Source organism: Musa acuminata, chromosome BXJ2-4 (genome assembly GCF_036884655.1).
Source record: "Musa acuminata AAA Group cultivar baxijiao chromosome BXJ2-4, Cavendish_Baxijiao_AAA, whole genome shotgun sequence".
In the NCBI taxonomy this organism is placed as follows: domain Eukaryota; kingdom Viridiplantae; phylum Streptophyta; class Magnoliopsida; order Zingiberales; family Musaceae; genus Musa; species Musa acuminata.
Genome location: NC_088341.1, coordinates 10,403,527 through 10,416,657, shown reverse-complemented (window position 1 = coordinate 10,416,657; position 13,131 = coordinate 10,403,527). Strand labels below are relative to the sequence as shown.

At 36.5% G+C, this 13,131-nt stretch overlaps 1 protein-coding gene across 1 annotated transcript; it reads right to left on the bottom strand.

The window, feature by feature from the left end:
- Nucleotides 1-5,588: 5,588 nt before the first annotated feature.
- Nucleotides 5,589-6,777, bottom strand: LOC135609005 (uncharacterized protein At2g34160-like). Its single transcript, XM_065102098.1, has 5 exons — nucleotides 6,625-6,777; nucleotides 6,288-6,336; nucleotides 5,996-6,058; nucleotides 5,847-5,911; nucleotides 5,589-5,779 (listed from the first exon to the last, which is right to left on the bottom strand). Exons 1-5 carry the CDS (start codon nucleotides 6,754-6,756, stop codon nucleotides 5,684-5,686), a joined length of 405 nt encoding a protein of 134 aa, XP_064958170.1. The 5' UTR covers nucleotides 6,757-6,777; the 3' UTR covers nucleotides 5,589-5,683.
- Between the last annotated feature and the right edge of the window lie 6,354 nt (nucleotides 6,778-13,131).

Below are 13,131 nucleotides of genomic sequence, written 5' to 3'. Positions count from 1 at the left end.
CTCTGCAAAGGTGCAAAAATTTAGTTCATCACGGAACTTGTCATTCAGAAAAAGACGCTAAAAGTACTATTCTATTTATAGAGAAAAGATGAATGTAGATGGAAGTGCAATCTTCATCTGGACATTCACCATGGACAACAGCGCAACTCTCACTTATGTACAGATTGTCCATTTTTTCCCAAAATACTTCAATTTTACAAACGTGAAAGGTGGTTGTGACAATTATTCATGTTCATTAACTAGATTAATTCAATAAAAGTTCATAAGCAGCATCTTAAGATATTGTCATCTGCAATGAGTTATTATGTGACGTCTAACAATTTCTAAAATCAGCTAAGGACTCACAGAGCAAGACTTGCAAGACATCAGTTAAAGGGGTCAGTTTGCATATTCTGTACATATTACATCTATTTCTTTGAATTTTTTTAACCAAAGAATTAAGCTATCAGGCTTTCCTTCATGGAAGCAGAGTCACAAAACCTAGTGTACATTGACTACCACCAAAAGTAAGACCAGAAAGTGCAGCTCCAGTTGCTATGCATTTATACTTGTACATACTCCAGTTATCAATGCCCAGTGTCAAAGAAAAGACTATGTCAACATAACACCTCTTTGAAAGGTGTAACTACTGATCTGTTGTGGTATAATATTGGTATGAAAATACAGTATCCTGATTGAATTATCCTAGTAATTACACTATCTGCAGCTAAAGTATCAAGCTTTATATCAATAAAAAGGTGGGCCTAGATTAAGCTTTATCATGTTCCAATAACAAGATGCATGGACATCAAGAATGATAACGAGTATACTCTGACTATACAAATGAATTAAGTATCTTGAGTTTGCAGTAAGCATGTGCAGTACTTATCAGACAAGGAAGGAGCAGCTAAAATAATTAGCCAGACCAAGAGAAGAAGAGGTTCCACCTAAGCACTCAGACATCTTATAAGTAATCAAAAGCGTATTCAGAAAGAAGTAGGGAGAAAGAAAAACACATTGACTACCGAAAAAACCCCAGCCTTTTGGTTAGACCAACAACTCAAGGAAGAATCACACCGAAAAGAAATTTTTTACTCCAGGAAGCAATTTAACTAATCGCTGGTATCAAATAAAAGAACCATGAACTTTCATATAAGTTTATTTTGCAACACTACAGTGAACTGGTTTGTACGGTTGCCCATGACCTGACTGATTGAAATGAGTAGAAGATGCAAACTACATATGCCTGATCAACCAACAGTCTCACCTTTATGAACTTCGAGTGGTCGTCTAAAGCTTCAAATTGTCTCAAAGACTCCTGAATGGCTGTGTTTATCAGCTATTCAATTCAAACAACAAGAAGAATAGACAATAGAGTAATCAATTTTTGACAAATAGGAAAAAGATTTCACAGTTTTAACTTGTCAGACAAAAGGAATCACACAACCGAAATTTAAGAAGAGATCAGTATACAAAATTTGAATCATCACATTCAAGAGAGAAATGATGATAACGAAGTGCATAATTGCAAAGCAATCCTCCTCCAATTAACTCAAAATTAGACAAGAATCGACTAAGACCATCAGAGTAAGAGAGGAAAAGTTCACATTGTCGCTACAAACTCTTGACCAACAGACCTTACAAGCTAACAAGATTCCCATTCCACCTATCAGCAATGTGAAAACGAACACAATCATAAACAAATCTGAAACTGGAATAATCTGATCCACAAAAACCGAATCCAATCATTTTGTTGAAAGTTAACAATGTCAGTAGAAACTCGCGCACTGATTCAGATTGCTTTCATTCATATTTTTCGATCTCTACAAAAATTTCGCATAAAAAGATTGAAATCGATACCCGAGAAGCAAAAGCCGAAGTAAAAAAACCCAACCTTGCCGCTCAACCCGATCGCTTCCCCTCGCTAAGTCGCCGCCGGGTGCGCCGCTTCCATGGCTGCAGCACCGAATCCTGGAACCTGGAAGGCGTTGCCATTGGCCTCCTCCTACTTTTCCGCTTCGTACCAGCTTCAACTCCGCCATCCAGCTCCTCCTTCCTCATCTCAATTCCTTCTTGCTTCCCTTCCTCCTCCCCAACTCCACTGCTCCCAATCCGTTCGATCTCCAGAGCTCCGTCTCCAAAGACTTCAATGACAGCCAACACCAAGAGATCGAGGCCTTCGCAACGACTCGACGAATCATTAGAAGGAGGTGAATTCAATGAAGGCGACAGGGAGGGAGGGGAATCGGAAATGGAGCTTAAAAGTGGGATCTTTGAGGCCCGAATTCTCATTTGGAATGGCTTCTTTTGGGATCGGAGCACGCCGGAATGACCGATGCAGCAAAAAGGTAAGATTCTGGAGACCCTAATCGAGTTGGGATTGGATGAGGAGATTGGAGAATGAAGTCGAAGGAGACGAAAGATCGATAGGAGAAAGGTGGAAAAAGGCTTCATTCGTATATGGAAGCGTTGGTGTTTCTTTTTCTGAAAACAAGAAACCAAAAGTGTTTCCTTTTTGATAGCAGAAAAAACAAAAACAAAAACAAAAAATAAATAACTTTTTTGTTTCTGGAAACTATTATGAAAAGAGAAACAATCTGAACTTTTGGTGGTTTTTTTCCCTTCCGAAAATAAATATAAAAAAAGGGAAACAAAAAAAGCAATGAGAAAGCATCATTTATTGTGTCCAAATCGATCATGATTGAATTGCTTTCTGCAGCATCTACAGTCCGAAAATGAGTTCTTCATCTCATGCAAGTTTTGTTTTTTGTTTTCTGGTCAAAAAACACAGCTTTTGGATTTCAAAATTGGCTTCCTTCCATCCCCAGAAGCTGGCAATGCACATATCACACTGAAGTCATCCCTCAAGTTTGTTCTAACAAATGTAGCTCAGATTAAGGATCCTATTCTGTTAAATCTCTCCCTTTTTTTCTATATATTTTTGATAGTATTTTCTGATGTGTTAATAATTGCCAAACCAAACCAAATCAAAATGATTTGTGCTTCAGCTAAACCTAAAGAAATACAGATAAAGATGTAGTAGATCAGGTCAATCAGAACAAGTCCAACCAAGCAGCAGCAGCATCTTCTCCAAATTCCACTTTTAAGGACATGCATTTTTTATCATGTCAATTTTGAAGACTAGTCTATTGACTTGCAGTATGAGATATAAATGATCATAATACAGTTCAGATGAGCCATTTTCACAGCATTTATTCCCCACCCATGAACCTGAGAATAGACTGTCCAACATTTAGGATTCATAAAATGACAAGTATCCCAGTTTTCATTGGATAAAAAAATGAAAAATAAAAAAATGAAACTTGAGAATTTTTTTTTATATAGAAGTTCTGTTAAATAAGCATCAAAATTTATTCCCCAAAAAATTAAAGTAATATTTTAGCATAATTGAACATTTGCAATTTAAAAAAAAAGATGAAAATTTTCATATCAAACCTTAAATTGACTAAATCTTATTGTAATTGATGATATCAAACTTTTTTAACATCAAAATTTTTAACATTAATCTTCACGCAAGAGGTAGAGGATTAGCATCACATCGAGAAATCAAAATATTAGACTTGAATCTAGGCAATATACATCGAGAATTAAATCTTTTAATCATTTTTGTTTGATTGTAGGAATAAAAAATTTTGATCCTTTTATGAGTCTAAATGAATAATTTTTAAAAATCGAACAGTGATTTAAGCTTTTTTTAATTTATTGATACATATTATTGCTTTCTATAATTCTATTTTGTTTTATTTTTAGGTATACGATCCGATTCTAATATTCACAGGTTTCGACACACGTGTCAAGGAGAGAGGGGTTTGAACGGTAAGAACTGGTCAAAGTTTATTTTGGCTCGATGGCCCCACAACACCGACCTTCCCCGCGCGGGGCCGTCTTCTTTATAAAGGAGTTTTTCTTCTTTATATTTACTTCTCCACAACAAAGTTGGCGCTTTCGTGTCGCTCTTTCGAAATGGGATTCGTACTGTGGAGGCCACGACCCACTTCGTGTACCCGCTCCGGGCGTCGGGTATCGACACGGTGACCGACGTCCTCGTGCCCCGCGGTGTGAACGTGTCCGTCCATGGACTCAACGACTCGCTCACGGGATCGGACGAGTTGACCCAGCGATTCGAATAACCCTTTTTTTTTCTTTTTTCGATTGAAATGGATTACACATTATTTTAATAAAAAATAAAGAGTTTATTAATAAATAAATAATAAAAATAAAATTCGAACCTAAAATTTTATGATAAACTATCCAAATATTACAAACTAAACTATACATCGTCAACAACAAAAGTGTTATATTTTATCCCAAGCAACAACGTAAGAAGGATGATCGAAGCAAGGTTGAGGTGGGTATTTATAGTTGAGTTGATAGTTTTTCTACAAGTATCAACTTTCAACGGTGATAAAGTAGTCACATTAGATTCACTTATTTGACTCATCTACTTGGCTGATAATTAGAGAATTATGATGGCTCCATATGTGCGGATGAACCGATAATCCATAAAAGAACAAGCGAAATGTTTATATACCTACTATTTACTTTGTTAAAATAAAAAACACTGCAAGAATATTAAATGAATATTCATTTATTTGGATATACATTTTTCCTGTAAATATAATAATTCTCATCCTGATATAAAAATAACATTTGAAGGACCTAATCAGATTTCTAAACCATTGTCCGATCACCACCGTATTTGTGGTTGAACATGGTTGACAGCCTTCTTCCTCCCTCAATGAGGACATTTACCACCGTGGTTTTTGGGGTTGTGAGTGCAACCCGATGGTCCTGAAGGTGGCACCTGCCCCTGCGGTAGAGACTCGAGGAGCCCGCCGGTCTTCCACCACCCGTCTTCTTGCATGGGCCTCGCTGCCATGAAGGGTGCCATGGTCGCAACCAGTAGCAGAACAAGCAATAGCTGCCTTGAAGAAGCCATGGCCATCTCAACAAAGAAGAGAAAGGGAAGGTGATGCTCTTGTGAACAGCAGCCGACGATGAGAAGGTGAAGATGCCCGAGGGCCTTGGAATGAGGCAAACTGTTGAGGAGAGTGCTCGTTATATAGCTACCATCTCCACGTATTCAAAGCACTCAAAGTCTGTAGACTCATTCCAAACGCGGTTGTTTTGCAGAGGGGTTCAGTGTTCCCATCAAAATAAGAAAGCATTCACAACAGAGAGGTTGGTTTAATCAAGTCTACATGTGCTGCAGCGATCTTTGACGTGCAATTTTGAGAGAGTATGAAACAAAGAATCGAAAGTCTTGATTTTGATCAGCGTGAGAATGTAAGGGACTTTTCTTCTTCTGTTAACGGGTTGCTCTGACCGAGTAGGTTGCTTCAGTTGACCGGAAGAGGACGGCGACTTGGTTGATGGTTTGGGGAGCAAGAGAGGTCTCAAACCGAATGCAAGCGAGCTTGACTTTTAGTAGCTCAAGTGAAAGAGAAGTCTGTCTGCACACAAAGTTGGGGAAAAGCTCTTCTGTTTCTCCTTTTATTCAGTGAAAACCAGTCATTTCCCACACGCAACACATAAGACACTGCAGTGACAGAAGCAATCTCAGACGGAATTTGAAGCACTCAGCCTAAACAAACTACTGGTCGGAGGAAAACACTGAATCACTGACTCATGCTATTTACATAACAGCTACTACTACCAAGAGAGGAATCGAATCCCTCCCGCATCACTTCTTCGCATCCGCTTCGGTTGCCTCATGAGCCGCTTCTTTGTCGGCAGAGTCATGGTCATCTGAGTTCTTCTTCCCCATCAGTATCTCAATCTGCATTAAGAGAAAGTAAGGGGTTCCGTTTGAAGCGAAACGAAAAAGAACAAGTGCAACAGGTTACCTTGGCCTTCCGAACCAGGCGGCCCTTGGCCTCATCTTTGGTGCCGACCGTGGAGGTTAAGATCTCTGCTTCCATCAGACAAAGAGTGTCATGAGTGTTGTTTCAGATCAACGAAAAGGGGTTCAGATTTGGTTTCATCTCGTGCTTACTCTTCTCGGTAGCAAGTCCATTGTTCTTCAGGATCTCAGCGACTGTGACGACCGTGCCAATAGCTATATCACAAGATTTCTGTGAAGATCACAGGAAAACACAAACTTGCAGAGGTATGTATTTCCTACTTCATTATCTTTCTTATTATTTTTCTTCTTTTAATGAATGCATGGCGTGATATTCGGCATGTTGTCGCAGCAAGAACACAAAACAAAATCTTTTGAATCTAAAAGAATTAAAATGACAATGTATTTTGCCTGCGAAGACCAGATCGAGTGAAGAAAACATTACCCATGCCCAGCGCAGAGAGCTCAATCTCATTGTACTGCTGCATGTACCTCTGCAATCAGAAACATTAATCAAGGAGTAAATCAACATTTTGTTCCGCTGATCGATTCTCGAAGATGTCAAAACGGAAATCGGATCTTTTCCACCAAAAAGAACAGTCACGCAAGAAACGTCGTATTAGATGCAAACCGAAGGATATCCAAAGAACCCAGAAATATACATCAAGAAGGCACAATATGCCCAAAATGATGCTTTTGAAGGGAATATGAAGGTTAAAGAACCAAGAAATGAGATCGGAGCTATAATTTCAAGTTTGTGTGCAGAGAAAGGCCGGTGATACCTTGGCGAGATTGACGTAGAAGAAGAGCGGCTTCTTGTTGGTGGAGACCTGAATGCGGTTCTTCTTGATCTTCCCCACGCCCACCACGTCCCCAGTCGCCGGCCCGTTCTCGACCACCGCTACCGTCTCCATCTCTCTCTCGCTCTGCACCAATGGAACGGAAACGATGGGCAATGGCGATAACTGCGCCCGCCTTATATAGGGGTTGATGGTCCAAACACTTCCCGCCACGTGGAGGCCTATAGCGAAGCGTTTCCATGGCGGTTAACAGCCGTACGATGGCAGTTATGTCGGACGCATCCATTCGCAGGACGAGATGCACCGGTTTACCTCCTTAGATCAGAACCATCCATCGCCCGTCTCAACCATTGGAATCAATCAAATCATTGATCATTATTATTTCATCTAAAATGAACATAATTCCGATCATTTATGAGAACGGGAAATATCGATTAATGCCACGTATATTATGTGGTGATGCGTAATCCGAGGAGGAGCGGTTGTGAACAGAATTTAGATGAATCATCGCAAAGACAAGAAAGAGAAGCGTTTCTCCAGCAAGCAAAAGAATGTGATATTACAGAGAGAAACAATAGCTACAGGAATTAAGTACTCCCAATCTCACTTCCTCACTTGATGTCTTATTGACTGGGAACTGATATACATCTTTAAGGTAGAAAAACAACGAAAGAATAGCTACTAAGAATGCAACTTCAGCATCCATGCAAGACCCTAACGCCAGTATGGGGTTTGGAGTGTGTGATCTAAGGGCAAGGTCTGCCGTTGTTTGCTGAGCCATTATGGCAACCGGATGGCCCCGAAGGCGTCACGGGACCCTGCGGCAGGGCCTGGAAGATGAAACTGGCAGCTCCCCACAGCTGCTGCTCCACCCCAAGAAGCCTTGCTGCGGCAACTGGCTGGGAATTCATGAGGCAGATGATGGAAGCCATGGCTATCAGAACCAAGACAGCTCTCCTGGACGAGTACATGGTTAACCAAATCCTCCGAAGCTTTAGCTATTTGTGTCTTCCTTGTTGCTCGTGGGAGGCTGGCAGATATGGAGATGAGCAGGATGGGAGGTGTATTTATAGCCTATTCTTTGCTTGTGCTTGGGGAGGAGGTTGGTGGAAACATGACCAGGTTTACGTTTGACATTGAATCTTACTTTGAACACAGGAAAGTTTGAATTCAACTTTTTTACGATTTATTAGTCTTTTTTTTTTCTTCAGTAAAACTTGGAACGAGTAAAAGCTTTCCGTCGAAACCTTCGCACACGCACATATATGTATGTATATGCATATATGTATATAGTAGGTCTTACTATACATTGGATGTTCTATCAAGTAGTAGAAAGAAAAATCAAATGTTGAATGGAAATTAAAGTATCAGTGACTGGTTTTCTCGTGCATGAGTAATTCTGAATCAGTATGATCTGGTCTAAGTTTTGACTTCTAATTGTCTTCTTTTCTTTTCTCTTAATTGAAGTTAGACCTGGTCATTATTGTCAAGCAAAACATATGACCAAAACATGTGTCGTGTGAGATAAGGCGTTAGTATTATTTGCTTTCTCGGAGGGCACTTGTGAGCCCATCTCAGTGCCTGAGGCTCTATCTACCTCAGCCTTCATCTCTGGGACGCTAAGTCTTAGCTTTTGATCATCAAATTCAATTTCTGGCCGTCGGTCTACTTGTGAATCAATCTTCACCCTTGGATAAAAAAATATGTTTAATAGATAGTCAAACTTGATGGTGTTAATATCGATGATGTATGGATTAGCCCCATTCGGATCATGTGGATAAGAAATTTGATGTGATTAAAAGGACAGCTCAAACGCTTACTCATGGGCTAACATGGACTTATGCTTTTGTTCTGCTATCGATCTACGTGAGATCGAGATTGAGTTAGGTTTATGATAATAACCCTTTAATACTCAAATCATTAGTGAAAGTTGTTAGGGTCGTGGGAGGGATCAATTAATGCTTTTAAAATAATATTCTGATTTGAAATTTTTGATTGTTAGTAGGGGTAGTGAGCAAGTAAATTAGTAAGTAATGACAAGAAAAAATAAAAAAAAAGATGTAAATTGATTTATAGTGGTTCACTCATGATTCCTCTTCCCCCTCGAGGTGATCGGTTTTTACTATCGATCTTTTTTCTAACAAGCGAAGATTAATTATCCTTATTATAATTTTTTCTTTTTTTTCACAGAGAGAACATTCATACTTCTCTTTTACAAAAGACCTCATACCTCTTTAGTATAACTTCAAAACTCAAGAAGGAAGATACTCAACACTTTTCAAGAGAGTTTACATACTTCAAATCATAATTTTTCATTCTTATACCAACCAAACATGAGTAGGTTATTTATAGATCCCAAATGGCTTCAAAAATATAGCTAAAAATTTAAATTCATGAGTTTTCAGGGTATTAGTGATACTACCGTCGGCATCGAGCGGCATTACCACTGAACAAAGCTTGAGAATTAGGGCTTTAGCAATACCATCGTCGGCACTGGTGGTACTATCACCGGAACTCCTATAAAAGCATAACCTGTGCCAACCTCAGGTCACTGAGTTGGCCTTCTAATAGGCCTAATTCGATCTTGGTTCATGCTCAATGAGCTTCTAATTAAGTTGGCATGATTACAGCTCAAAACTAACTCAACTAGACTCCAAACAACTTTGATCAAGACTTAAACCACTCTAGTTATAATCATGAAGCTTTCAGCACATTGTTTAGTATGTCATCTGCTTATCTGGCACCTCGTTTGAACCTTCAACGCATCATCTTTTCCTTTGACGTATTACTCGATCTATCGGCATGTTGATCTCCCACAACATCCGATCTTCTTGACGCAATGCTCGATCCTTTTTGTCCAATGCCCAAACACATAGGATGAAGTTCATCCTTTGATATATCGACCTCTAGCTCAATATCCAATTTTTGACATAATACTTTTTGACCTAACGTTTGATTCTCTTGTTTCGATAATTTACCCTATGATGGTTCGAGTCCATGATCAAAGTTTTCATCTTATCTTAAAATCATATTAGTCCATAAATTCATCAATTAATTTCATTATCAAAATCTGGGATTCAACAATCTCTCTCGTTTTAATGATGAAAACTAATTATTGATAGAGCTTTAACTAAACTCTCCTCGTGTATATGCCATTTTGAAATATTATAAGGAACTTGAATTCAAAAAATAATAATCTTTCAATCATATACTTTAAATTCAAGTTAAAATAATTTTAATTAGAGTGACTTTTAATAGTAACCATTGCTCAGAATCAATCATGTCTTAAGATACAACGTCAAAATAGTTGCACATCTTAAACAAATATTATAAGTTAATGTTATCAAAATAGTTGCACATCTTCAAATAAATATCATCAAACATAACATATACAAGAATGCATAGTCATCAAAATAAATTATCATTACTTCTCCTCCCTTGTCATCGACAAAAAGGAAGAAATGTGTAAGCTATTGTTTCTCTCTCCCCCTTTGTCATCATAAAAAAAATAAGAAAAGGATATTATAATATCATGGTATTACTTCTCTTCATTTACATCAATTAATCAATTGTAAAAGTACTTTAATATCACATGAAGACTATTAATATCAAAAATAAGTTAGAGATCAATTGATATGATATATAAGCCATGAATACAAAAGAGTCATATGAAATAAATCTAAGTTATAAATATGAAAAAAAGATCGCAAATCATTTAGATAAATCTCTTCTTTGCTAAATAGCAAAAGGAAAGAATCATATGAGAATAAATGGTAAACGGTTTTGATTCATACCAAATAAATCTAGTAATAAATATCAAAAAGTCAAGTGAAAAATCATGATTCGTTTGGATAAATCTTCTTCTTAGTTATTAACAAAATGAAAGAATTATAGGAGATCAAATAGTAAGAGATATTGATTCATACAAAATAAATCTAAGTCAAAAACACCAAAATATTATAATTCAATTGGATAAATCTCCTTCTTAATTATTAGCAAAAACAAAGAATCATAAATGATCCAAAAGTAAAAGGTTTTCATTTATGGAGATCCATGAGTCATCTTTAAAAGCATCATCAATACATTATAAAATTTGAGATAAATAAAAAATTATATAAATATTTTTTTAACAAAGAACGAGTTCTAACACCTTTTGATGTATACCCAATAATTAACTTTCTAGAATGTACATCTATATACTTCCATTGTTTGCGTAAGATATCTTTAGAATAGATATATCTAAATTACTTTAAGGAGAAAACTTCTCGTTTAAACTCAATTTATCAAATCTAAAAACATCATCAAAATTATTTTTCTTAGTTTGAGAGATTCATTAAAAATAATACAAATAGATTCATCAATGACTAAGAATCTCTTATTGAAAACTTGATAAGATTTAGAGATAGAAGAATATTAAAATAAAAATATATTCTTCTTATAAGTTCTTTAATATGTGAGATTTATTTCATCAAAATCATACATTATCATTGAAAATCGAAAAGTAAGTTTCATCACAAAAATCATCAAGGTTAATAGTATAAATATTGTTATCATCAAGATGTAAGCATGAGATTCAAATTTCATATCTTTTGTTAGAAAGTTGACAAATGCTTATTAAGTTATATTTAAACCATCTTTTAACAAAATATCTTTAATTAAGATATTTGATTTGTTATCAATATTTCTAATGCCAATGGAGCTAAAAATTTAAATCTTTGAGTTTTCGGGATACTAGTGGTACTACTATCAGCATTAGGTGGTACTACCACTAAACAGAGCTTGGGAATCTAGGCTTTGGTAATACCATTATCGATACTAGCTGTACTACCGTCGGAACTCTTAGAAAAGCACAACTAGTGCTTTCCGGCTCTCAAGTGGTACTACCGCTTAGGCCAAGGTCACTGAATTGGTCTTTCAATAGGTCTAATTCAACCTTGATTCAGGCCCAATGGGCTTCTAATTAAGTTGATATGGTTACGACCCAAAACCAATTCAATTAGGCTTTAAACGATTTCGATTAAAACTTAACCACTCTAATTACAATCATGAAACCTTCAAAATATTGTCCGATATGTCATCTGCTTATTCGGCACTTCGTCCGAACCTCTAGCATATCGTCATTTCTTTTGGAGTATTACCCGATCTATCGATATTTTGACCTCCCACAATATCCAATCTTCTTACTGCAATACCCGATTCTTCTAGCCCAATGCACGAACTCATGACACGAAGTCCATCCGTCGGTACGTCGATGAATCCGTTAGTCTAACGTCCAATATGCTTTTCGACTCAATATTTGATTCTTCTGCTTTGATAATTTATCCTTCGATGATTCAAGTCCATGATCGAAGTTTTCTTACGTTTCTTATCTTAAAAACATATTAGTCCATAAATTTATCAAAATTTAGGATTCACGAGAAATAATTTCAATAAACAGCAATTCACCTTTATTATTATACCTAAGGTAATCTGTAGGCAGAATGTTTCCTGTCCTAATTTTTAACATATTTCTTATATTATTATTTTGGACTAATATCTACATATGTTGATTGGCCCCATATTATATATATATATATATATATATATATATATATATATATATATATATATATATCTTAAAAAATCATAGTTAGTAAAGCCTGTGAAATCTATAGAAAAATTTCTCATATATGGTATCACATGATCGTAAGAGAATTTATAAGATTTTTAGATGTCACTAGGAGCTGAAAGCTATCTCTAAAATAGTTTGGGTGTCAAATCGAGAACGTTCGCAATTAAATGAGCACTTTGTTTGATTGTTATACTAAAATGCAAGAACAGTGTTAATGAAGAATGAAAACGAGGACGTTTTACTACCGCTGACGGCCTCTCGTTTCCTCATCTTTATCTGATGCTGGACACGGAAATCATTAATTATTTTTTTGTCGTTTTATACTTAAATCTTGTGTGCTCCCTAAAACCCTTCTTTGGTTTTCACCAAAATTATCCACTGCATTAATTTCCTCTTTTCTAACGAACAAAATAGCATATAAAGGAAGGGAGAAGGAGAATCGCAAACAATATCAAATCAATAGAGATTGCAACATCCTTCGTCGATCGCCATGGCCGCGCATCTCATCCAGCAGGTTCTCCTCTTAGTTTGCCATTTCAATTCTTTTTTGTTCTCTTTCTATATGTATACATCATGCTATTCTTTTCTTCCTTTAAATCTATCATGCTATTCGAGCAATCTATTCCTATAATTATTCATCATTTTTGTTTCTTTTTCTTCTTCTAATTACTCTTATGAATGAACTTCCTTGATTGTGCGTGGACTGCAAGCATTATGTCTAAATGAATTAATCTTTTGTTTCTCTTCAATTTTGCTTATCTTTACACTAAAATTCGCAAACACACTTTGACAAGCATGTGATGTTCTTCGTTATAGTCTCATTTTCTTTTTATAAGTTATTTTCATGTATATTTACCCTTAATATGCATGCCTTGTTA